The sequence below is a fragment of the Rana temporaria genome, chromosome 9 (assembly GCF_905171775.1).
Source record: "Rana temporaria chromosome 9, aRanTem1.1, whole genome shotgun sequence".
Taxonomy (NCBI): Eukaryota; Metazoa; Chordata; class Amphibia; order Anura; family Ranidae; genus Rana; species Rana temporaria.
Genome location: NC_053497.1, coordinates 24458954 through 24486761, shown reverse-complemented (window position 1 = coordinate 24486761; position 27808 = coordinate 24458954). Strand labels below are relative to the sequence as shown.

At 47.2% G+C, this 27808-nt stretch overlaps 1 protein-coding gene across 1 annotated transcript in view; it reads right to left on the bottom strand.

Moving 5' to 3' along the window:
* The window catches only part of LOC120913201 (protein bicaudal D homolog 2-like), a 75221-nt gene extending 55799 nt beyond the window's left edge, over positions 1–19422 (bottom strand). Inside the window, exons 1-3 of the mRNA XM_040322984.1 lie at positions 19225–19422; positions 8474–8715; positions 3873–4085 (exon numbers count right to left, since the gene is read on the bottom strand). Of these exons, the coding sequence (XP_040178918.1) occupies positions 3873–4085; positions 8474–8674 (414 nt within the window). The 5' untranslated portion in view covers positions 8675–8715; positions 19225–19422. The remainder of the gene's footprint in view (positions 1–3872; positions 4086–8473; positions 8716–19224) is intronic.
* Between the last annotated feature and the right edge of the window lie 8386 nt (positions 19423–27808).

Sequence of the window (27808 nt, the reverse complement as noted above, 5' to 3'; positions counted from 1 at the left end):
ACAACCCAAACCGGTTCCTGACCGGTCTTTGGGTCTCCAGCTCTAGCATGTTTACTGTGGGTAGCCAGATGCGATGCCTTGTGGCTTCACAGCTGGCTACTGAACTGTGCTTGATCTTGTCATGTGTCCCAGAAGGCTGTGGGCAGTGGGGGGGTGAGAACATCCAGTGGATCCGCTGATCTAATCCGACCGAAAGTGGGAGCTTGTCAAAACCAGAAATGAAGCACGTCGACTTTAAAAAGTAGGGCATTTTCATTTATGTGAATGAGCCAAAACAAAGTGAATATTCACATTGCAAAGAATACCCAATCATGTGCAAGAAAAAAAAAATTAAAGTTAATTGCTTGTACGTAGATTGGGTGACTGAAATCAGCACAACTTCCTTTCATCCATCAAATCCAGTTAATTTTTAGTCTTAGCAAGGGGGAGTTTTATGCAATGATCCAATCTACAAAACATAAGCTGGTCAAGGCTGGAAATCCCCGTGATTAAATCCTTTCACGCTGAAATGCGTTTGGAGATGCTCCTGTTGACTGGAGTTTCAGGACGTCATCACTGTGCACCGCGTTCTTCTACTCCAGGACGTCATCACTGTGCACCGCGTTCTTCTACTCCAGGACGTCATCACTGTGCACCGCGTTCTTCTACTCCAGGACGTCATCATTGTGCACCGCGTTCTTCTACTCCAGGACGTCATCACTGTGCATCGCGCTCTTCTACTCCAGGACGTCATCACTGTGCACCGCGCTCTACTTACAAGTCAATGATGGAGTTTACTAAAAATCCTCGCAACGTATTTGTGAGACCAGAAGAGGCCATTCTGGACTTTCCATCAGGCCTTTCATTGAATGCAGAACGTTGCCTTGCATGTAAAATGAGCATTTCTGCTTTTCTTAGTGGGATCATTTAGCTTAATTGCAAAAAAAAAAAAAAAAAATTGGTACCAGAGTTCATGAGCTCAGATTATCCAAGCCACAAAGCATTACAATTTATTGCCTTTTGTAAAAGGTACAAGGCTTACATGTCGGCAGTTCTAGTCTGGACAGCGTGTAGCTGCGTTTCTTTCAAAACGATGGCACATAAAGAGGGGGATTGTGCAGCAAAAGTGTGATCATAGAAATGTATAACAAAAGCCTCTACAGGGTGGGAATGCAGAATGTGAAAGGCTTTTATGCTTCGTGCCAGCCGGAGAGATCCCTGCCCTTTATGGCTAGTCTTCCACAAGACAGGCCAGTAATTGTACTCTGCAATGAATCAACATTGCAAGGCTCCTGTATAAGTAAGCTTACATTACAGCTTTATGCACAGCCTCCTTATATTAAGGTTCATAAAACTGCACAGGACCAACTGTTTTTAACATGACTAATTCAGACCCCCCCCCCCCCCCCCCCCAAAAAAAAAAATATATATACTGCCAAGGGCTCGTTCACACCATAGCACACACACGCAGGAATGCGATTTAACAAACATTACAGCTTGCTGTGCAAACACTCCCCCCATTTCAGACTGTACTCCATTAACATTCACAACAGCTTGCTGTAACATGTTCTAGCACACCAGAATGTATTGCGGGGAAGTGCTACTTGTCCTACTTTTTTTGGTGCTCAACAGTGCGTTGGTGTGAAAGGAGCACATACGGCAAAGTGTCTTGTTCCTGTGTTGGCAAACAAAGCCCAATGCTGAGAAGAAAAGACTATTCAAGTATCTATACCAAACTCTCCTCTATTGCTCCAATTTTTTTTTTGTTTTTTGCCGCTGTGATGCGACTTTCTCTTAGAGGGTGACATAACCACACTCTTGCTCGCTCCAGAGATGGATTAGTGAATCCTAGTTTTAACCCCACCTGAGTGATCCTGTAAGAAGCAGTCACCTGTACTGGAGACAATGGTAAGGGTTAATCTACCCAAAGACAGGAATAACCCCCCCCCCCCCCCCCCAATAGGGATCCTCTTCCCCACCCTCTCAAACACAAAGTTTTCAGCCGACAGTGGGCTTTGATGTCACCGAGCCGGTCCAGGCTCTGGACAGATCTCGACTTTAAAGTCTGGTTCTACCTAGATTCCTGATCAATTGCTGGCTCTCAGCAAGCCACTAAGAGCCGGAAGCTCCCACCCCGTGTGAGCACTGGAGCAGCAGAGTAGTCACTCGTTCCTCTGCTCACTGAAGACCAAGAACTGAGGGATCAGAAGTTTGATCACTTGGTACTCAGTCTTATAGGTGGAGATGCTGCATCCACCTGAGTGGGCATATTTAAATTACAAACTACTCTTAACCACTTAAGACCTGGACCAAAATGCAGCTAAAAAACCTTGCCCCTTTTTGCGAATTCGGCACTGCGTCGCTTTAACTGACAATTGTGCGGTTGTGCGACGTGGCTCCCAAACAAAATTGGCGTGCTTTTTTTTCCCCCCACAAATAGAGCTTTCTTTTGGTGGTATTTGATCACCTCTGCGGTTTTTTTCTTTTGCGCTATAAACAAAAATAGAGCGACAATTTTGAGAAAAAAATTCAATATTTTTTACTATAATAAATATCCCCCGGAAATATATAAAATAAGCGTTTATCGATTGGTTTGTGCAAAATTTATAGCGTTTACAAAATAGGGGATAGTTTTATTGCATTTTTATTCATTATTTTTTTTTTTTTACTACCAATGGCGGCGATCAGCGATTTTTTTCGTGACTGCGACATTATGGCGGACACTTCGGACAATTTTGACACATTTTTGGGACCATTGTCATTTTCACAGCAAAAAAGCACGTCATTGATTGTGTCCCCCTATAAAAAGGGATGACACGATCGATGCTGCCGCCACAGTGAAGAACGGGGAAGCAGTGTTTACACACGTCTCGCCCCGTTCTTCCGCTCCGGGGACTGATCGCGGGACTCCAGCAGCGATCGGGTCCGCGAGTCCTGCGGTCACGGAGCTTCGGACCGGGTCGCGGGAGCGCGCCACCCACGGCTGGGTACTAGTACAGGACGTACATGTGCCCAGCCGTGCCATTCTGCCAACATATATGTGCAGGAGGCGGTCCTTAAGTGGTTAAATCCTTTGTGGTTCCTAAGGTGATGCTTCTCAAATGTATAACAGGTCTCAGTTTTGAGCACCTCCAAAAGCTATAAAACACACCAATTCTGTCAAAAGTAGCGTGGATCCTTGTTGCAGCAGAATTTCATAAATCTTATCATAGAAAACACCAGGGCCATTATGTTCTCTGTTAAAAATGCTTTATTAAAGTGGAGGTTCACCCAAAATCTTAATTTTTAAGATTAGATTGAGGCTCATTTTGTCAAGGGGAATCGGGTGTTATTTTTTAAATCAAAGCAGTACTTTTTTAGAGAGAGATCTTCTCCCCCGCTTCCGGGTATGGGCGTTCCTATTTGATTGATTGACAGGCTTCCGACGGTCGCATACGTCGCGTCACGATTTTCCGAAAGTAGCCGAACATCGGTGCGCAGGCGCCGTATAGAGCCGCACCGACGTCCGGCTTCTTTCGGCTACTCGTGACACGATGTATGCGACCGTCGGAAGCCAATCAAATAGGAACGCCCAGTCCCGAAGACCATACCCGGAAGCGGCGGAAAACATCTCTAAAAACGGTAAGTACTGCTTCGATTTAAAAAAAAAAAACTAAATCCCGATTCCCCTAGACAAAATGAGCCTCAATCGAATGTTAAAAATTGTTTTTCGGGTGAACTCCCGCTTTAAAATACTAACTTGTGTTGTATTCTATTCTTGTATTATACTTGTATCCCATTATTGTTTTAGAAGAATAGTTGTATTACACTTATACAAGCTTGTATCCTTCCCAGCAATGGCTGCAGTCAAACCACTACAAAATGCAGAAACATGCCAAGGGCGATTCTCCTACCTTCTTCAAGTTCTGAATGACTAGGGTGAGACGCTCATTATCTGCAGAGGTGTTGGCAAGAGAGGACTTCATCTGCTTCAGTTCATTCTGGAGGTCATCAATCCTGGCGTTTAGCTTGGCATCCCTGGAAGCGGATTCCTTCAGCAGATTTTCCTCTCGGTTCTCTCCGTCAGCTGCTGTTCTTTTATAGCTGCTTTGAGCTTCTGTTAAAGCCTGATTAACACACAAAAACCGAGTCAGAATAGCCCATTACTTTTAAAATACACAAAAAAAGTACCGCTCTAATCAATGAGGTGAAATTATATCCAGTAAAGGTCGGGTATTGCTTCCCTATTTATTTAGGTTATGTATAGAGACACGCAATACATGGGGAGGGTTTTGACTACACAGCAAACAAGGCAATGCCACCCCACTTGTTATGAACACCAAGATGCTGCTGAGACCAGGGAAGAGAGCGCATTGTGCGGGTCTTGGAAGAAGGCGATCGTTCATGCCTGTGTTCCCGGGGACCATGATTGAAAATCTCTCGATCGGTGGCTGCAGCCACTGATCAGTGTGACAGAGCTGCACGATTAATCGTCAAGAATTGTTATCGCGATCTTTTTCTGTTGCAATTCTTGACACAATCTTTGACATGAAAAGAATTTCCTCTCTGCTCTCAGCCAAAAGTCAAAGTCTGGGCAGCCTGCCAAGTTTTGAAAACATTCTTTAATCGGTGGAAAGTCAGGTCTAAACATTGTATCACATCAAAAAGGAATAAACTTCTGTATGTAAATTAGGGAACGTTTAACCACTTAAACACCAAACCTTTTTCTGACAGCTCTTTTCAAGTTAAAATCATTTCTTTTGCTAGAAAATTACTTAGAACCCCCAAACATTATATATTTTTTTAGTAGAGACCCTGGAGAATAAAATGGCGGTTGTTGCAATATTTTATGTTGCACTGTATTTGCGCAGCAGTCTTTTTAAATGCAATTTTTTTGGAAAAAATTACTTTAATGAAAAAAAATTAGCCAGTAAAGTTAGTCCACTTTTTTTTGGTATAAATGTAAAAGATTTCACACTGTGAGAATCGTGATCTTCATTTCTAAGAAGAAAAAAAAAAATAGAGATTCTCATTTTGGCCAGAATCAGGCCGCTCTAGTGTGACACACACACACACACACACACACACACACAACCTGGAGCACTCGAATCTGAAGCTCTGCATAGTAGCCAATCAGCTTCTGATTTCAGCTTGTTCAACTAAACTTGACAAAAAATAAAAAATAGAAGCCGATTGGTTTCTATGCACAGCCGCACCAGATTTTGCACTACAGTTTTATTAAATCAGCCCCAATGTCTCAGCAGGGAGGATTCCTCTACCCACCTTAATTGTGTGGTTGGAAGAATAATTTTTTTTTCAGCCACTCAGCCCACTGGCCTTTAAGACAAATTGCATTAAAGGGGTTTTCCACCCATTTTTTAAGTTTATTAAAAGTCAGCAGCTACAAAAAGTGTAGCTGCTGGCTTTTAATAAACTGACACTTACCTGCTCCAGCGACGCGCCGGCCGGGGGTCCGCTCCTCTCCTCTCCCCCCCTCCCCCGCCTTCATTGTCACTGTGGGCACCCGGCCGTGACAGCTTTCGGCTTCACGGCCGGGCACCCACAGCGCATGCGCGAGCGGCACTGCGCATGAGCGCGCGGCCCGGCGCTGTTTGATCGCCTAGGACACCTGACGTGTCCTAGGCGATCGCCTACAGGGAGGGGCTGCCAAAAGGTGATTAAGCTTAATCGCCTTTGCAGCCCCTCGGCAGAAGGAGGAAGTGGGACAGGAAGTCCCCTTCTCCTGAAGCCCCCACTCCCCCCCAAAAAAAAATTACATGCCAAACGTGGCATGTAAGGGGGAGAGGAGTGGGTTAAGAGGAAGTTCCATTTTTGGGTGGAACTCCTCTTTAAATCACCCACATACTCCTAAAAAGCAGCAAGGTAGTTTGCAAAAAAAAAAAAAAAAAAAAAATGTAAACACACACACCCAGAATGATTTGGTATCAGCCCTTATAGCTATAATCTGTCTCCATATTACTTCCGTTTATGTTTTCTTAAACAGACATTCAATTTAAAAAAGTTACAGGATGTGGCTTATTTGTTTAAGAACTGAAACCGATGAGCCCAAAAGGTTTTCACTAACCGAAACTAGCAGGTGTTAGTTCACACATGTATCAAGAAACTCCAGGCAAGTACAGGAAACACCTCCACCCCCCCCCCCCCCCGTCTAATTTACACCATGTGCAGTGACCTGCATTTCTGCATTAGTCTCAGCAAGGGAAAAAAAAAAAAAAAACACAACTGTTTTCTATGTGCCCTGTTCACACCCACCATAATGCTGGTGTCGTGTGTGTCATTTTTATTTTTTTCTGGTGTGTTAATATGCATCCTGTAACTTTTTTTCCTGTGCAGATTTAAAAAAAAAAAAAAAACAAAAACAAAATCTGCATTGTGGTGTGAACAGTGAATTGACATGGAACACGAATACACATTCACTAATACAGCCAGGAGACCATCTGTATGGGGTGTGCACGTTCTGCGTGGGTTTCCTCCCAGACTCCAAAGATATGCTGGTAGGCAATAGTGTGTGTGCGCATGCGGGATAGGGACCTCAGATTGTAAGCTCCTAAAGAGCAGGGACTGATAAATATATATGATGTAGACCGCCATTTCATGACAGTTCATTTGAGAGCAGGGTTGCCACCTCACCATTTTAAACCCAAAACACATGAATTACAAAGTTTCTGAGGCCAATTTAATGCAGATAAAGCACCGAGTTTAATTACCACCTTAATCAGCCACAGAACCTGTGTAATCAATATGCGTTTGGTTTAAAAGGGATGAGGTGGCATATGCGTTCGCTTCTGCGTGCGAGCTAGTCGAGACTGGGCGCTTAAAAAAAAAAAAAAAAAAAAAAAATTGTCATTTGACGTCGCTTCCGCCCTGCTATGGAGACGGGTGGGGACCATCTTGCCCTCACTCGTATCCCAGCCGAGCAGGGGACAGGACCCGATTGCCTCCGCCGACGGCTCCAGTAAGCGGAGGGCGCCCTTCTCCCGCCGCCAATAACGGTGATCTTGTGGCGAATGCGCCGCGGAGACCACCGTTATCGTTTACAGGACCGCTCAAAGAAAAGATGGATATCTTGGTTGTGGCAGCAGCTGCTGCCGTTACGAGATATCCATCTTAAAGTACCGACGTATATGTACATGTATGTGGTTAAGGTAAAAATTCCTTTAATAGTGGCTTGCCCTGCACCCACCCAATATTAATACTTACCTGACCTCAATCCCAGTCCAGCACTGTGCAGCAGCTCCCCTACCAGCTCTGACAGGCTTGGCTGAGAGCATTGAATCCAGCTGTGGTCAGTCAGACTGTGTGTCTGAATAGACACAAACAGCCCAGCTGGGGATAGAGCACGCGCAAGTTCCCCCATGGAAAGCAGCTTCTTACTGGGGCACAAGAGGAGTATTCAGGCTGCTCTGTGCAAAACCATTACACAGAGCAGGTACGTACAGAATGTCTGTTTAAAACAAAATCCAAGCTTTACAAAACACTTAACTATAGAGTCTCAGCATCTTCCGAAAACATCTGTAAATCAGAATTACTTTGACAATGAAAGCCTGACTAAAAGTGGTTGTGACTAGCATACTAGCTCATTATGAATTACTTATCTTAGATTGGAGCCCCCACAGCGATCCTCGTTCCTCTCCACTGCCATGATACCCGGAGTGACTTCCAGGTATGGCCGCTCTGGCGCTGTGACTGGCTGGAGCGGCGATGACGTCACTCCTGCACATGCGCACTTTTTGGCACGATCCCCGCACTATCCCATTCAAGACCGGCACGCTCAGTGCGCCAGCACCGTAGACATTGGTGCCCGATTTTCTGTAAATATCTCCTTAACCGTGTAGGTTAAGGAGATATTGCAATCACCTACAAGTAAGCCTTAAAGCGGATGTGCCATGGGGAAAAAATATTAAAAGCCAGCAGCTACAAATACTGCAGCTGCTGACTTTTAATATTAGGACACTTACCTGTCCTGGAGTCCAGCGCTGATCGCAGCAGAGCACGAGCGATCGCTCGTCTCTCTGCTGCTCCCCCCGCCATGCACGCTGAGGGAACCAGGAAGTGAAGCGCTGCGGCTTCACTGCCCGGTTCCCTACGGCACATGCGCGAGTCGCGCTGCGCCCGCCGATTGGCTCACACGCTGTGTGCTGGGAGCCGAGTGTTCCCAGCACACAACGGGCGACAGACGGGAAGTCAGAAAAATCTGTCTTTTGCCCGTAGCGTGTGGCCGGAAGTGGGTGCAAATACCTGTCTTTAGACAGGTATCTGCACCCCCCTCCCCCCTGAAAGGTGTCAAATGTGACACCGGAGGGGGGGAGGGTGCCGATCAGCGGGACTCCACTTTAGGGTGGAGAACCGCTTTAATGTAGGTGCAAGTCGTATCAGAGGAAGAAAAAAATAAAATAGAACACCTTGGACGCAATATTCAACTACTACAATTGTCGCCTGTCATCTTATAGAGAAACACACCAAAGTACAACAAAGGGCAGGAATCCGCTCCTACCTCCTTCATCTGCCTCATCTCCATCCTCAGCTGCTCACACTCGGCATCCAGATCGGAGTAATTGTGCTTTAACTCGGCATTCTGCTCCAACACAGCCAGTCCATACTGAGCCGCCTGGAACTTCTCCTCCGTTGTCTCCTGTAGCTCCGCAGACACGCGGTCCAACTCTGCCCGCAGAAACGCAACCTCTTCACCCTCCATTGTACGGCTTTAAAACAAGTCTATATGATCTCTGGTCGAACCTGTAGGGAAAAAACAACAAACTTTCAGATGGCTGCAGCATTTCTTTTGTTATACGGAAGCAAGGAGGGAAGCTTTTCAAAACAGTTAATCCTGCTAAACAAAAATAGGAGGCCGACTATCGAAACTCGGAAATAGCAGAGCAGACATAATCCTGTGACCTATTTATCTTACCAGCTAAAGACCTAAACAAGATCCTCGCATCAAAGTGCTTAACCTTTCCTATGGAGGTGCCATACTGTCTCTGAATTAACACACTGACCGCTCGTTGGCCTTTAACTGCCAGAGCCTTGTGTGCGCACGCGCACTTCTCGCTCACACGGGAGCACTTAAATTGATATTAAACCCAAAAATGTAATATATTACACCTTACTAGGGTTGTGCCGATACCACTTTTTTAAGACCGAGTACAAGTACCGATACTTTTTTTCCCCCCACTACTCGCAGATACTTTTTTTAATCTCATGTGACAGCAGCATGTGTCAGTATTTTTTTTTTTTTAAATTTATAAATGCTCTCTTTTTTTAAAGGAGGGGGGGGGGGTGAAGCGTGTCAGTGTGTTTTTTCTTGAATTTTTTTTATTTTCTACAATAAATTCTCTTTTGTTTTTTTCTTCATGTTTTTTTATTTATTTTTTCAGCCCTGTTGGGGGGCTTTGGTGAGATATCAGGGGTCTTAACAGACCCCTGACATCTTCCCTTTGAGACAGAGAAAGGGACACAGATTCCCCAGTCCCTTTCTCAGCAGCATCAGCTGCGCTGAAAATGAATGGAGTGAAGACAGTGGCTTCTCTTTATTCATAAACTGAAACATTGTAAACACTCCATTCGGAGCAGTAAGGAGCTGGATTTACCGGCTCCTACCCCGCTCTCCATCCTGACAATTCAAGGGGGTGGAGGAGGAGCACGGAAGGGGAGAGATACACGGCGGGCGGGATACATGAGGGGGACATAGAGGGAGAGAGAGACTGCAGCAAAACGGAGGGGGGCTGGGGGAGGACACGGGACAGTCAGCGGTGATTGTGTGTGGGGGGACAAGCACCGATCACAGCCGATTTTAAAGCAGCTGAAAGCCGCGCGGGGGGTGAAGAGAAGCGGAGAAATTTATTTTAAATCTATACAGCGGTGATCGGTGCTTGTAACTTCCCCACGCACTGATCACCGCTGACAGCACAAGTATCGGGTGAAGCATCGGGAGTATTTGCCCGAGTACAAGTACTCGGGCAAATGCTTGGTATCGGTCCAGATACTGGTATCGGTACAACCCTACACCTTACCCATCAGATGTGGTGACTGCATTCATTTGTTTTTTAGGCTCCCCCCCCCCCCCCCCCCCCTACTTTCAACGGGTGATCTGCCCAGAAACACACCTTCTGTATTAAGCCTCACACACGGACTTCCAACGGACTTTTCCCCGAATGGGCATTGGTCGTGAACTTGTTCTGCATACATACAGCAGAACATTTTTAGCCAACATTCACCAAATCACGTGTTTTTTCAGCTCTTAACCGCCACCCTTTGGGCAACTTCTGCTATTGTTGGCCGATCTTTAGCATTGGTTCTGAGAATGCGCGTTTGGACTTGTGTACACACGATCGGATGATCCTCCATCGGACATTTGCTGTTGAAAAGTTTGAGAGCATTCATAGCGAACATTTATCTGTTGAAAAACCAACAGCAATTGTCCGATGGAGCATACAGACGGTCGGATTGTCCGATAAAACAGGTCCGCCGGACATTCTGTCGAAAAGTCTGATCGTGTGTAGGGCCTTTAGGTTGCATTCACACCTGAGCGTAGGTCGTTGACGTTTTTCCCAGCGTTTTGTCACGCGTATTCATGCTTATTTGCGCGTTTGCATACAGCGTCGTCTGACGTTTTTGTACTGCAACGTTTTTTACTTTAGCCAATAGGAAAAAATTATCATCTTTTCATCACTTGTTGCTATGTTAGTAGATTTTTTAATTTTTTTTATCTTCTGCCTCGGTGAAATGTTCTATTGATTAAAGCGACAAAACACCCGTAACAAACGCTCGTTGTCGCGCTAGTCGCTTGAATCAAGCATTTCCATTACTTTCTATGGGAAATAGAAACGCTCAAAAACGCCCAATTTGCGTGACAAAAAAAGAGTCCGGAACTTGTTTGAGCTTCAGGCGTTCTGGAGTGGAGATGTGAACCATCTCCATAGGGAATAATGTATTTTTTCCCCCTCTAGCGTTTGAGCGTCTCGCTTCAGGCGACAAAACGCTCAGGTGTGAATGCAGCCTTAGAGTACCCTCACTCTGGATGAGAAACCTTTGGAGAGCCGCACTCTCAGTTGGGATTCGGATGTTAGTGTATCCAAAGCTGCTAGTACAACTAAGAAAATTGAAGCCAAACTACAGTTCACTCTTTATAAGCAGTTACAGCAAACAGTTTGTTATTTTTGGGAAACTTCTTTTTTACATAAAAGCCAATCATTGTAAGCATCCCTGCCAGCGGTAAATGGTTTGTCTCAACTCTTTAACTGCTATATCTGCAGGACAGCTTGTTCTGTTGAAAAAAACAGCAGACTCACGCCACGTGCAGAGCCATGTTTTGCCAGCACAGGGATGCACTGGTGTTACATGCAACCCCATAGATAGTTATTGGGACACACGGCTGCATGATTCTGGCTAAAATGAGAATCAATTTTTTTTTTTGCTTAGAACAAAGATCACGATTTTCATGGCACACACACACAATTTTTATTTATTTTGGGGGTTCCAAGTAAAAAATACAGATTTTAACTTCGTAAAAAAAAAAAAAAAAAAAAATAATAAGTTTAAGAAAAAGGTTTAGGGCCCTTTCAGACGTGTGGACCGTATGTCCGCTTTTTCATCCGTTTGCGGATGAAAAAGGGACATACATTGGTCCCTATGTGATTGCGGGTGTCAGCGGATAAACATCCGCTGACACCCGTAATCACCCGCCTCCGCAAAGATCCGATTTTGCAGATGGAAGAATGTCCTATTTTTTCTTCTGTCTGCGGATCGGATGAACACGGACATACGGTCCGTGTTCATCCGATCCCTCCATAGGGAAGAGCGGAGAATAGACAGGGCGGTCCCTGCACAGTGTAGTGTGCGGGGACCGCCCTGTCAGCCGCCGGCTCAGCAGGGATATATACGGAGCGACACCCGCTGAGCTTACGGACACACGGAGGCGGATCATTACTGATCCGCCCCGTGTGAAAGGGCCCTTAGTCTTAGGCCCCATTCACACGAGGCGGACTACGTCGCTACAGAGTCCGCCTGCTCCCGCCAGCTCAGCGGGAAATCAGTCCGCAGATCTCCGCTGAGCTGGCAGATGACGAGCTCTTCTCACTGAGCGGGGGAGGGGCTTGTCGGGCACCGCTGATTCCTATGGAGCGATCTGATGAAAACGGACAGCATGTCCGTTTTCATCAGATCTCACCTGATCCGATATGGACGTATCGCCATACGTCTGATTTTGGCGGATCTGATCGTGCCGGATGTCATCGGACATGTCTCCACTGACATCCGATGCTCCATAGGACTGCATGGAGCGGCAGTTCAGGTCCGCCGTCAAAACTGACAGGTGGACCTGAACGGTCCGTCCGTGTGAATGGGGCCTAAGTGGTTAAACTTCCCTCATCTACACAAGTTCATTCCTTTGATCCAAGAAGGAAAAGTTACAATGATTATAATTCTCTACCAGTGCAGACAAAGCTTGTCAGGCCAACTGATTTTTTCTTTTGACAGCAGAGAACTCTCAGAGATCATGAGGGGGGGTTGAATCGAGATCACGATTAATCTTGCAGCTCTATTGCATAGACACAGCCACTCTGTCCCAATGCGACATCTGTACGACCCCGAGGCAACTCAGGGCAAGTTTGGGGGCCATGCATCCGCACCCACACAGATGCCATACTGGGATGCAGTGGCTGTGCCCATGCAGCCACATGTTCCAATAGACATCCAAGAGTGCAAGCATTGGGGGGGGGACTGCATGTAACACCTTGTGCATCCCCATGCCAGCAAAACACAGTAGTCAGCCATGTGATTTGAGGCCTTACTAGCTGGATCACCACATAAAATAAAGGAAAGAAAGTCTGAAAAAGAAAATGAATGCAGCCATCACAATTGGTAAACTGCAAAATAAAAGGCTTGCAATTGGAATGAATACTGCTTTGAGCGTATGCCCCAGCTAGGCCCGTGTTCACCAGCACAGGGGCTCCCGTGTATCCTCAGGCAGACCGTCCCATTCATGTCACCTGGGACGCAACAGCTGCAAGAACACAGCCTCTGCTCCCAATCGGACAGCTGTGAGGGCGCTGGTTCCCGAACGCAGACAGTGTACGATCCTCACTGCCCTGAGAAAGATAAAAAACATACTGCATGCCGTACTTTTATCAGCACACATCACTGTGGCAGTTTCGTGAGAACTGACAGAAGGAACAAGCTTTGTGTTTTTTTGCTTTGTCAAGTCCTTGGGCATGTCTGACCAGCTCAATGCAACGCATTTGGTGTGAGCGGGTCTTACTCCCAAAAGAGGAGGGGAGGGCTACATGCAAGAAGGGAGGGAGGGAGCTGTGCTAGGAAACTGACAATTTGCATTCTATAACAAGTTCAAAAGGCACATTGCAGAGGCATAGGGGAAAAAAAAAAAAAATAGTGTGCCAAGTACACATTTAAAATACTTTTCTTGTGCTTTTAGCTGCAAATGTTTACGTTGGTGACAGGGTCTCTTTATTGGTCCCCCACAGTGCCTAAGCTGTCCCAATGTTACTATGTAAATTATACCATGCCTGGAATTCATGTTTTACTGCAGCAGAATGGCACGGCGGGGCGAAACGACGTTACCTTATGTTGCTTTGCCTTTTGGCAGCATGCGCCTGCAGCGTGTACACGGAGCCGATGCAAGCAAACATACAGATCCCGGATCTCTCAGGGGAGAGGAGACAGATCGTGTGTTCTTACAATGTATGAACACAGATCTCTCTTCCCCTAGTCAGTCCCACCCCCTCCCCAGTTGGAACACACCTAGGGAACACTGTTAACCCCTTCCCTGCACAGTAATCAGTTCATTGTTGGCGGAATAATTGTCAATGGTCCCAAAAAATAAAGTTTCAAAAGCGTCCGATCTGCCCGTCGCAATATCTCAGTCCCGATAAAAAAATAAATAAAATAAAAATGCCAAAATCTATCCCCTAGTTTGTAGACGCCATAACTTTAGCGCAAACCAATCAATATACACAGATTGCGATTTTTTTTCTCCATAAATATGTAGAATACAAATTGGCCTAAAGTGAGGAAAGAATTTATTGACCAAATACCACCAAAATAAAACTTAATGTGAAAAAAAAAGAAAAAAGAAGACAGACATCAATTTTGTTTGGGTACAACGTCGCACGACTGTGCAATTGTCAGCTAAAGCGACGCAGGGCTAGATTGCACAAAAATGGCCTGGTCATTGAGCAGCCAAATCTTCCGGGGCTGAAGTGGTTGAAAACCAAAACATTTAAAAGCGTACAATACCTTTAGGTCCCTTTCTCACTGTTACAACTTGAAGGTCATGCGATTTTGCCACGATTTCAGGAAATGTAAACTTGGAGGTCTATGGACCTCAACTTGCATCAAAGTCAGACCAAAGTAGTACAGGGACTACCTTGAAGTCGGACAGATATGAATGATGCTCATTGGAAATCATGGGGGTACAACTTTTCATGCGACTTTGCAGTCCCAAGTTGTAGGACAAGTCGCACAAGTGTGAAAGGAGCCTAAATGTAACTTCAGAATAGCAGAGAAACCAGCAGGAAATTAAGATTCTACAAACTGTCAAGTCAACCGTAAAGTATCAGAACTGCTATATATAGTTGTAATCACAAGGCTTGCTCATAGGGGCAGAGGATCAGCCGGCACAGGAAACCACTGAACTTCCTCACTGTCTTGGCACGGTGTTGCTGTGTAGCTTTACCATCACAATTTTTACCAGTTAGAGGACAGATCACCAATAGTCAGGGCACAACACACGTCACCTACGAAACACGGGTGTCAAACTCAATGTCATTGTGAGCCACATCAGCATTATGATTGCCCTCAAAAGGGTTGGTTGTATCTGTAAGATCAGATGTCCAGCGCATCCCCTCCCCTTACATTAGATGTCAAGAGCCACCCGACCATCAGAAGTTGAGTCCCCCACTCTCCCTTACATCACAGTGCACCCCCTTTCCTTATGCTGCTGGAAAGAAGCTGGATGCATTGCTTGAAAGCAGAAAGTAAGGGTCTGGAGGAGGGCTGGAGCTCTCCTGCAGCTGCAAGAGAGGTGCGAGGGCCACACGAAATGGCCTGGAGGGCCGGATTCGGCCCGCGGGCCTTGTGTTTGACACCTGTGGAGTTGAAGTACTTCAAAAGGAGTCGACATGTTAAAGCCCTTTTCACACAGGCGGACCATCCGGATCCGCCTGTCAGGCAGACCTAAACGGACGCTCCATACATCTCTATGGAGCGACGAATGTCAGCGGTGACATATCTGCCGACATCCGATCCGACCCGCTCCACTAAAACCAGACTGATGGAAACCCTACTTTCCAATCAGTCTGGCAGATCGGATGAAAAACGAACAGACTGTACATTTTCATCCGATCACCCCATAGAGGAGAGCGGAGATCTGAAAGGCCCGTTTCTGTACAGTGTGCAGAAACAAACTAATCATCACCGGCTCAGCAGGGGGGGGGGGGGGGGGGATCAACGGATCGATCCCCACTGAGCAAGCGGATGACTAAAAATGGATCCAGCCGTGTGAAAGGGCCCTAAAGCTGAACTCCAGGAAACATTCAAAACTAAAAAGCTTGTTTTTTTTTGCAAGAGGTTTCACTGCCCATTTCCTACTGCGCATGCGCGAGGCTCGCGCCACTTCAATTCCCAGAAGGCAGCACGCCCCATTCACCAGAAGGAGGATGCGGAAGAAGACAAACCGTGGATAAGGAAGAAGCAGATTAGGAACATCCGCATAGAAACACGTATTTTCGTGAGAGTATAAATGTAATTTTTTTTTTCCCAGGGTGGAACTCCACTTTGAAAGTAGAAATCATCCCAGCATCAGTGGGATAAAACAACGCATCTTTGGTACCAAGGGTGTCAGTGGGAGGAAGAGTGCCCCATTAATGGGAGGAATAGCACCTCAAGGGCCACAGTTTGGAGATGCCGGCTTTCAGAAAATATATAATCAGGGCTCGACAAATCCCGGTCGCCATGGCGACTAGAAATAGCATCCTAGCGACTTGGCTTGGAAGGTGGGCAAAAAAAATAAAACATTTTTGTTCCCGAAGGACCGGTGATCCGCGGACTAGGCCAAAGCCGCAGCCTCGCCTAAAACATCCTGCCCGCAGCGATCCTGGGAAAAGGCCGCGAGCGGCCTTTTCCCAGGATCGCTGAGGGCAGGATGTTTTAGGTGAGGCCGCAGCTTCAGCCTAGTCCGCGGAGTGACTTTTGCCCAGGATCGCGGCGGACTACGCCCCCACCTCCCCATCGCGGGGGGGGCGTGATGTCCGGTAATTGAGGCCGCGGCTTTGCCACCTTGTGAAGTCCCCAGCTCTTCCTTGTGTGAGCTGGTACCATCTGGTGGTGGCCGTTGGTATTACAAGTTAAAGCGGTAGTTCACCCCCCCCCCCGACACATTTTACCATCGAGACAGGCATTGTAGCGCGAGCTACAGTATGCCTGTCCCGATTTTTTTAACCCCGTACTCACCTTGTAGTCGTCCATCGTAGATTCCGGCTCCCGCGGGGAATGGGTGTGCCTATGGAGAGGGAGGATGATTGACGGCCGGCCCTGGCACGTCACTCTCCCCGAAGACAGCCGGAGTAGGTCTCGGCTCTTCACGGCGCCTGCGCACAGGCTATGCGCACGCGTCGTGAAGACCGAGCCTATTTCGGCTATTTCCGGAGAAGCGTGACGCGCCAGAGCCGGCCGTCAATCATCCTCCGTCTCGATAGGCACGCCCATTCCCCGGAATCTTCGATGGACGACTACAAGGTGAGTACGGCGGTAAAAAATTTGTGACAGGCATACTGTAGCTCGCGCTACAATGCCCGATTTTAAGGTAAAATAAAAAAAAATTCCCGTCGATAGGGTGAACCCCCGCTTTAAGCATTACAAGTTAAACAGCAATTCTAATGTCATTTTTCACTATTTTCACTGCCATCTTCTTCCCTCTAATTAGAACCCCCAAACATTATATATATTTTTTATCCTAACACCCTAGAGAATAAAATGGCGATCATTGCAATACTTTCTGTCACGCCGTATTTGCTCAGCGGTCTTACGAGCGCACTTTTTTTAAATAAAAAAAATAAAACAGTAAAGTTATCCCCATTTTTTTTATTATGAAAGATAATGTTACGCCGAGTAAATTCATACCCAACATGTCACGCTTCAAAATTGCGTCCACTCGTGGAATGCAGACAAACTTTTACCCTTTAAAGTCTTCATAGGCGATGTTGCATGTTTTGAGTTACAGAGGAGGTCTAGGGCTAGAATTATTGCTCTCGCTCTAACAATCGCGGCGATACCTCACGTGGGGTTTGAACACCGTTTACATATGCGGACACTGCTCACGTATGTGTTCGCTTCTGCGCGCAAGCTCGTCGGGACGGGGTGCGTTTTCTTGCTCCTAACTTTTTTAGCTGGCTCCTAGATTCCAAGCAAATTTGTCAAACCATGTATATAATAATTGTGGGTTTTGTATAATCTTCAGTCTAAAAATTTTTTTTTAAACCTGTGCAAAAACAGCTCTGGCTAGGAGTTCCAGCCTGGTAGGAATCTGGTGTCGACAGGTATCCACTCCCCCCACCCACCTGTAGCTACTCCCTGATATCTCCCAAACCTACATGCTTTAGAAGCTATTCCCTTTATCAGCACATGCCAACGTCATCTTGATTCAGCGAGTGTACCGTTAACGGCGGCTCCCGCACGCATGAGCGACGCCATCACGGCCCCCGGCCAATCACAGCGCCTGAGATGTCGCCGGCTGGTGCCGTATACCGCACAGCGCCGGGGGCTTTGATCTCAGGTGATTATTACATAATGAGCTAGTATGCCATACATTCTACCTCATTGTGCCTTTGTCTTGCAGTGTTCCCCCCCCCCCCCCCATCCCCCAAATTTGGTTTTAGGCCCCTTTAACACTGGGGCGTTTTTCGAGCGTTATTCAAGCGAAGCCTCATCTAAAAATCCCAATGTGTTGATAAAGCACCGCTAAGACCCTACAGTTTTAGGGCGTTTTTGCAGTGCCTCGGTGTGAAAGGGCAAGGCGTTTTTACAGCGCTTTTCAATTCAATTTTCAATGGAGAGGGGAGTTTTTGGAGCGTTTTTTTTCAGCGCTCAAAAGCTGCTCCAAAGATGCTGCTTGCAGGACTCAGTGTGAAAGGGTCCATTGAGATGCATGGAGAGCGTTTTATGAGCGCCATTTTTAACGCTAAAACTCTGTAAAAATGCTTCAGTGTGAAAGGGGTGTTACAACCACTTTAAAAACGGCGCTTTTAACCCCTGCTAGCAGCCAAAGAAAGGAATTATAAGCGCCCGCATTGCAGCGCTTCCGAATCGTTTTTCAGGCACTGGCCATTCATTTCAATGGACAGGGGCGTTTTGGGAGTGCTCTATACAGCGCTCCCAAACCACCCCAAAGTTTCTGCTTGCAGGACTTATCCCAACGTCCCGCAAGCGCACCCACCCCAGTGTTTAAAGTTGCACTGAAATGGATAGAATCACGCACATAGGTTGGACTTGACAGACATGTGTCTTTTTAAAACCTCACCAACTATATGAAAGGGGGGCGGTTTTCAGGCACTAAAACACCTGTAAACCGCCTCAGCGTGAAAGGGGTCTTCGTCTAGAGATGATCTCGGGGGGACCTCCAAACTCAGAACCAACCGAACTTCCACTTTGCTCCATTTCCTAATCCAATCAGCTACAGGCCGTTTCATCACCGCCCTCCCTAATAGCAAAATGTAAACAAAGGGGCGGGACTTACTGATCCTAAGGGAACTGATGTCACCAGCATCACGCTCCATTTGTTTATGTGTGCCAGCAGCTTATTGGATAGAAGCACATTTACGAACAACTCCAGAGTGCGTCCATTGGACAAAGCGGTAAAGACTGCAGTCACACAGAAGGGGGGAGCCTGTAGGAGCGAGGGGGTGCAACAAGCAAAACAAACATTTAAAGCAGGGATCCTCAAACTACATATCCCATGAAGCATTGCAACACACTGACATGACAAGGCATGATGGGAATTGTAGTTCCTGGACACCTGGAGGGCCGTAGCTTGAACACCCCTGATTTAAAGTGACCCTACACACAAAACGAGCATTTAACCCTGGGGCCCCCCCCATTACAAGAGCAGTTAAGAATTTTCTACAAAGTTTAGCCATATACAGCCCCCCTCCAGAAGACTACAGCCACCTCAGCATGACCTCCAATAAAGGAAGGCGGAGGGGACACCAAACAATAAACACACCAACTTTCTGGTACCTGTTCTCACGCCCATAAGGTCACACCGCCGCCAGGTCCATACACAGAGCCGAGAAAGCGGCCTCGGAACTTTATTTCTGCAGTCTGGGGGACGCGCCGGGATCTTCCCTCCAATTTCCGGTACACCGAGCCCCGCACACGCAGCGGACAAGTCCGTTTCGTTTCAAACAGCTTCCACCGACCAATGGCGAGGCTGCGTCGAGGTACAGGGAGACGGCGATTGGCGAAGGCGCCGTCGCTCATTCTCACAAGGCCCCGCCCGACGTGAAAATGTTTGGCTGATTGGCTAAATTCATATAGGGGGTGTGCCTTGCTATTGGCAGGGCGATGAGGTGAATAATAATAATACAAAAAGTGCGGAAATAAGTAAAGAAATAACGGGCTCTTTGAATAAAATGGTATAAATAAACCATTCATTGTATATGAGTGTTATTAGTCATACACATAGTGAATGGAAACACGGAATACACGCCAATCACTTTTCTGAGGTGAGGAGGAGGGACATCTTTAGGCTCTGACTGTTTCCACAACTGCAAATTGTGTGACTTGACACATGAAGTCGCAGGACAAGTTAAAATCCATGTATTTCAACGGTCACCGTTCTAATTGGTGCGACTCAACGCCAAAAAAGGTTTTTGTACTACTTTGTTCCGACTTCGGTGCGACTTGTTCTCCCATGGTTCTCACAAGTCGCATGACATTGCATCAAAAATCCCATTGCTTTGGGGTCGCAATAGTGGAAACCTACCAGAGAGCGCCACGCTGCCCAGCACCGCCAGAGAGAGCGCCACGCTGCCCAACACGGCCAGAGAGAGCGGTACGCTGCCCAGCACCGTAAGAGAGAGCGCCACGCTGCCCAGCACCACCAGAGAGAGCACCACACTGTCCAGCACCACCAGAGAGAGCGGTACGCTGCCCAGCACAGCCAGAGAGAACGCTACACTGCCCAGCACCGCCAGAGAGAGTGCTCTGCTGCCCAGTACCACCAGAGAGAGTGCCACGCTGCCCAGCACCACCAGAGAGAGCGCCACGCTGCCCCGCTCCGCCAGAGAGTGCGCCACGCTGCCCAGCACCGTCAGAGAGAGCGCCACGTTGCCCAGCATGGCTAGAGAGAGCTATACGCTGCCCAGCACCGCCAGAGAGAGTGCTACGCTGCCCAGTACCGCCAGAGAGTGCGCCATGCTGCCCAGCACCGCCAGAGAGAGCGCCACGCTGCCCAGCACCACCAGAGAGAGCTCCATGCTGCCCAGCACCACCAGAGAGAGCACCACGCTGCCCAGCACCGCCAGAGAGAGCGATACGCTGCCCAGCACCGACAGAGAGTGCGCCATGCTGCCCAGCACCGCCAGAGAGAGCGCCACGCTGCCCAGCTCCACCAGAGAGAGCGCCACGCTGCCCAGCACCACCAGAGAGAGCTCCATGCTGCCCAGCACCACCAGAGAGGGCACCACCAGTAATGTAGCGTACTGATATTAGGTAAAGTTATTGCAATATTGTTTAGCCTTATGCCGCGTACACACGATCATTTTTCAGCATGAAAAAAAACGTTGTTTTTCAGCATGTTGAAAAAACAAAGTTTTTCCAACTTCATCATTAAAACGACATTGCTCACACACCATTGTTTTTAAAAAATTATCTAGCAAAGCGCGGTGATGTACAACACGTAGAACGGCACTATAAAGTGGAAGTGCCATTCGCCTTTGGGCTGCTTTAGCTGATTCCGTGTTAGTAAAAGATGATTCGCGTTTTTTTGTCTGTTACAGCGTGATGAATGTGCTTACTCCATTACGAACGGTAGTTTTACCAGAACGAGCGCTCCCGTCTCATAACTTGCTTCTGAGCATGCGCTGTTTTTTTTAACATCATTTTAGCCCACACACGATCATTTTTTACAACCCGAAAAATGACATAGTTTAAAACGACGTTTAAAAATGCAGCATGTTCGAAAAAAAAATTTGTCGGTTTTCAGAACCTGTCAAATGATGTAAAGCCCCCCACACGATCATTTAAAATGAAATTTTTTAAAAACAACGTTTTTTTCATGACGAAAAATGATCGTGTGTACGCGGCATCACAGTTAATGTGGTTCCTGTCATTGCTTACGCTGATCAGCAGGTTATCAAGTATAAGTCCAATAAACAACGTAGAGTTCTATAATAAACTGCTACAAGCTAGTGATTGCACTGTCTAGAGAACTGTATTTGACCTACCTTGTACCTGTTCATATATGTACGTATTGTCTTTCTCCTTAAAGGGGTTGTAAAGGTTCATTTTTTATTTTCTAAATAGGTTACTTAAAGCTAGTGCATTGTTGGTTCACTTTTTCTTTCAATTTCCCTTCTAAATGTTTTTTTTCTTTGTTTTCTTTTTCTGAATTTCACACTTCCTGTTCCTCCTCAGTAAGGTGTTCAGTAAGCTGTTCTAAATGACTTTCCACCGCTCAGATGATGGTGGAAAGCTTACTGAGGAGAAACAGGAAGTGAAAAATTCAAACAAAGAAAAAAAACATTTAGGGCTCTTTCACACGGAGCGGATCCGTAATTGATCCGCTCCGTTAGCCCGTTTGGCTCAGCGGGGATTCCTCCGTAAATCCCCACTGAGCTGTCGCTAACGTCTGCAATCCCATAGGGATACATTACAAGTCCGTAAACGGACTTGTAATAAACGGACCGTTTGTCCGTATGTGTGAAAGGGCCCTTAGAAGGGAAATGGAAGGAAAAAGGTAAGTGAACCAACAATGCACTAGCTTAAAGGAACCAATTTAGAAAATAAAAGACGAACCTTTACAACCCCTTTAAATCGTTACAATATAAAGCACTTCTTTATCACAAACCAGACTGGTGCCTACTTACTAGGGTTGTTCCGATACTAGTATCGGTATCGGGACCGATTCCGAGTATTTGCGGGAGTACTCGTACTCCCGCAAATACCCCCGATAACGAAATAGAATACTCCCCCCCCACCGCCGCCGTCACGCCGCATCCCGCCGCCGTTACGCCGCATCCCGCCGCATCCCCGCTGCCGCCGACTGGTTAATACGCGCGGGGAACATTACAGCTTTCATTTGAATAGCTGTAATGATTCGCGCCGCGCCGCGTATAGACACTCCCCCTTGCTCGGGTGAACTGTCCAATCCCGAGCAAGGGGGAGTGTCTATACGCAGCGCGGCGCGAATCATTACAGCTATTCAAATGAAAGCTGTAATGTTCCCCGCGCGTATTAACCAGTCGGCGGCAGCGGGATGCAGGTAAGGGGGACATGGCTGCATATGGGGGACATGGCTGGATATGGGGGGAGACATGGCTGCATATGGGGGACATGGCTGGATATGGGGGGAGACATGGCTGCATATGGGAGACATGGCTGCATATGGGGGATATGGGGGGGAGACATGACTGCATATGGGGGGATATGGCTGCATATGGGGGGGAGACATGGTTGCATATGGGGGGGAGACATGGCTGCATATGGGGGGGAGACATGGCTGCATATGGGGGACATGGCTGGATATGGGGGGGAGACATGGCTGCATATGGGGGGACATGGCTGCATGGGGGGGATATGGGGTGAGACATGGCTGCATATGGGGGGGAGACATGGCTGCATATGGGGGACATGGCTGGATATGGGGGGAGACATGGCTGCATATGGGGGGACATAGCTGCATGGGGGGGGACATGGCTGGATATGGGGGGACAAGGCTGGATATGGGGGGGGACATGGCTGCATATGGGGAGACATGGCTGGATATGGGGGGAGACATGGCTGCATCTGTGGGGGGACATGGCTGCATTTGTGGGGGGACATGGCTGCATTTGTGGGGGGACATGGCTGCATTTGGGGACACATTTTAAAAAAAGTATCGGTATTCGGTATCGGCAAATACTTGATAAAAAGTATCGGTACTTGTACTCGGTCCTAAAAAAGTGGTATCGGGACAACCCTACTATTTACCGATACTGAATGATAGTAATGTGCAAAATATCTATCTCTGTGCTCTTAACAGTATTACAGTGTCTATTTGCTCGACCTGGTGTGTCATAGGGGTTGATGTTGTTCTTGGAGTCGAGGCACTGAACAGAGAACTCAGATTACAAACCAGCTCCTTCAGGGGTAGCGTTACATTTATATATTTGTATGAAACAGCTACAAAAATTACAGCCAACATTGTGGTATATTTATAAAACGGTAAACATGACATTCACAGAGATGCCACCTGTCCTAGATTTGCCGGGACAATCCTGCATCTTGGTCCTCTATCCCGATAATGCTGTGCCCCAGAGTTGTGTCTACGTTCAAAAACTCAAAAGAGTATTAGCTGAGGGAATCACGGGTGCAACTAGGTGATCCCTACATACTTAAAGTGGAGGTTCACCCAAAAACTCAATTTTTAACATTAGATTGAGGCTCATTTTGGGCAGCAGAATCGGGTGTTTTTTTTTAAATCGAAGCAGTACTTACCGTTTTAGAGAGCGATGTTCTCCGCCGCTTCCGGGTATGGGCTGCGGGACTGGGCGTTCCTATTTGATTGACAGGCTTCCGACAGGCTTCCGACGGTCGCATACAGCGCGTCACGATTTTCCAAAAGTAGCCGAACGTCGGTGCGCAGGCTTCTTTCGGCTACTCGTGACGCGCTGTATGCGACCGTCGGAAGCCTGTCAATCAAATAGGAACGCCCAGTCCCGAAGACCATACCCGGAAGCGGCGGAGAAGATCTATCTCTAAAACGGTAAGTACTGCTTCGATTTAAAAAAAAACACCCGATTCTGCTTCACAAAATGAGCCTCAATCTAATGTTAAAAATTGTTTTTCGGGGTGAACTCCCGCTTTAAGGGTAGGGCCACCCATAATGTGGGTGTGATCTAGGCAAGGCCAACCAGAAAGTGGCTGTGATCTGGGCAGGCTGCCTGGGAGGTTGGAGTATCAAGTGTGGGCCATGCATGGGGGTGACATTGCATTATCGCTACATACCTATGGGTGGCACCACCCAGCAAGTGGGCATGATCTAAGCAGGACCAACTGGAAAGTGGGCAGAATCTGGGCAGGATTGCCTGGAAGGTGGGTGTAGCAAGTGTGGGCCATTGGCTGGGGTGACAATGGGTGGTCCCTACGTAATTAGGGATGGCACTACCAAGAGAGTGGACATGAGCTAGGCAGGGTCATCTAGAAAGTGGGCGTAATCTGGGCGGGGCGTATCAAGTATGGGTCATGGTCAGTGTCGCCTGGGACAAAGATATTGGTAAATATGCATTCACCAAACATTGACTATAGGTATATCTTCCTGATTCATGTATTTTAAATTACATTGATTGATTTACCTGCAGTGAATATTTTGTTAAATATCACAATTACTGGCTTCCTAGAAATGTACCCCAATGTGTTTGCTTTCTATATTTCATGTTGTTTGTTATGGGAAGGGGGATTATCTTAGATTTTGCTTCTACATTTTTAATCAGGAGCTAACATGGCAGAATTACCCACATCTATAGCTATGAGCAAGGATGTTTTTATAGATATTCATAAAGAGCCTACCAAAAATTCTCAATAAATGCACTGATCAGCAAATGTACACCATTGCATAAGTAGTTCCATTTGGTGTAATCATTTTTTATGGAGTGTGAAACCCTCCTTAACACACAAACTCTGGGCTTCTGTATATCAGTAGGGTTCCTTAAAGTGGAGGTTCACCCAATTTTTAACAGTAGATTGGGCCTAATTACAGGGAGCATAATCGGGTGTTTTGATTAAAATCAATGCAGTACTTACCTTTTTTGAGATAGATGTTCTCCCGCCGCTTCCGGGTATGGGCTGCGGGACTGGGCGTTCCTATTTGATTGACAGCCTTCCGACCGTCGCATACAGCGCGTCACCAGTTTCCGAAAGTAGCCGAACGTCGGTGCGCAGGCGCTGTATAGCGCCGCACCGACGTTCGGCAACTCGTGACGTGCTGTATGCGAACGGTCGGAAGGCTGTCAATCAAATAGGAACGCCCAGTCCCGAAGACCATACCCGGAAGCGGCGGGAGAACATCTATCTCATCTATCTTTTTCGGGTGAACTCCCGCTTTAAATAGATGCCCTATATTCATGTTCCTTTGTTGAACCAATTTGCTGATTTTGCATAGACTCTGGTTGGAGAACCTTGGTAAGACATTCTTCCCAATAACCTTTATGGCCAGTAGCAATTCATGCACACTGCTGTAGAGGTATTTGCCTTCTATCATGTGTAAACCTAGGCAGGTCACAGTGCCTTGTCTTTTTGTCTTCAGTGCTTGGGTGTCTCAGCATTTTTCTTACCATATACTGTAGGTTATTTATAGGAATAATATTATAATATGTAAAAAATGCTAAATTGGCCCTCCTATATTAGCACAGCTCAGCGCTCAGGGGGTTAAGGTGTAAGTGATATATTAGGTGTAGTCATAAAATGCGATATATAGTTAACACTCTTAATCACACTTAAATATATAGCAGCCACTTAAAATGTAAATAGATATGTAAAAACAATAAGTACAGAGCAATCATTGTCCAATAAATATTGTAGTAGCGCTCTTTGTTCAGACTCAAATGAACAAGCTTCTTCATGTGTTAAACCTCATAAAGAAAATCAGCCCTCAGACGAAGTCCAGAAGTGACGAAACGCTTCAGTATCGTGGTCTCTACGCCGCACCGGAAGTAACGTTTGCTCTCCATAGAGCGATACCCGGAAGTGACAAACGGAGCCTGATTGTCATCTCAAAGACGGCTGCCTAAACCGGTATCTGAGCCTCTTGATTGTCGAGCACCAAAGCACACGCACTTTATTTATGCTTTATTAAATTGTGTACAAAGTACGTATATATTGTAAGGGGGGTATCTGTGGGGCATTAAAGTTATAAACAATATCACACTATGTGGTTTATTTGATGTCGTTTGCATGAGCCCACTGGATCCTTCTTATATGTGCCCTGTATGGGGGTGTAAGGTGGTTCAAAAGGAGAAGGAAGGTCTGTGTGTTTTCAAGGCAATATACGCTTATCCTTGGGGTAAGTGCATCCCCGAGAGGGGCTTCTTGTGTTCACGAGGTGCTGTATGGGGTAACGGTGGATTCTGAAGAAGATTCTTTAATTGTTTATACTTACGAACTGTACTTTTGGGCACCTCCTACTTCCATTTAATTTTTGCTGATTTCCTTTATGAGGTTTAACACATAAAGAAGCTTGTTCATTTGAGTCTGAACAAAGAGCGCTACTACAATATTTATTGGACATTGATTGCTCTGTACTTATTGTTTCTACACAATATTATAATATGAGTGAAGGAAATCTGTTAATGCTTGTGTTGGCCCAGAGTTATATTTAAGTAGCAACTGAAGTGTACCAGTCCTTTTAAACTTTATCACCAATTTACCAATGCCTACTATAATTAGCTGATCAATGCCTGTATTTTGGCAAAGGAGTGTGAATCCTGCCTCTTCATGAGGAATTAGGGACGATTAAAACCAATGGTCAGGGAACTGGCTCCAATGTTGACTTGTGGACAGGCGTGTACTGGCCATTGGGACTACCGGGAGTTTGCCGGGGGGCCGATGGCTCAGTGGGTCTGTTTCAGTGACAGCCAGTGGCGTCGCTAGGGTGTGGCTTTTGGGGCTATATCCCTGAATCTGGGGCCCATAGCCTCGAGTCCTAGGGGTCCCCAACCACAGGGCAGCAGCCCACTACCGGGCAGTGGCCTCTCTGCAGCTATGCCACGGGCAGCACAGGAGAACAGGCAAGCAGCAGGGGAGAGCCAGGGGCGGGCAAGAGAGCAGAGAGATGACATCATCTCTCACTGCCCCCCATGCATCACTGTTGTTCCACCCACACTGTGCAGGCACGGGCAGCAGAGAGATTACATCATATCTCACTGCCTGCCCTCTCTCTGGTGACCCTGATGTAAGGAGCGACTGGCTGGGGACTCTGAGGTAAGGAGAAGCTCTCTGGGGACCCTGATGTAAGAAGGGCTCTGTGGTGAGCCTGATATAAGGGGAGGCTCTCTGGGGAGCCTGATGTAAGGGGGCTCTCTGGGGACCTTAATGCAAGGCTGAGGCTCTATAGGGACTCTGATGTAAGAGGGGACTCTCTGGGTACTCTGATGTAAGTGGGAGGCTCTCTGGTGACCCTAATGTAAGGGGGAGGCTCTCTGGTAACCCTGATTTAAAGAGGAGGCAACCTGGGGACCCTGATGTAAGGGGGAGGCTCCATGGGGACCCAATGCAAGACTGAGGCCCTCTGGGGGCTCTCTGGGGGACCCTTCTGTAAGTAGAAGGCTCTCTGGGGACTCTGATGCAAGACTGAGGCTCTCTGGGGACTCTGATGTAAGGCGGGCTCTCTGGGAACTCTGATGTAAGGGGGGGCTCCCTGGGGACTCTGGTGTAAGGAGGGCTCTATGGGGACCCTGATATAAGGGGAGGCTCTCTGGGGACCCTGATGTAAGGGGATGCTTTCTGTGGACCCTGATGTAAGGAGGGGCTCTCTGGGGACCCTGATGTAAGGGGGGCTCTCTGTGGACTCTGCTGTAAGGGGGCTCTCTGAGGACCCTAATGTAAGGAGGGGCTATCCGGGGAC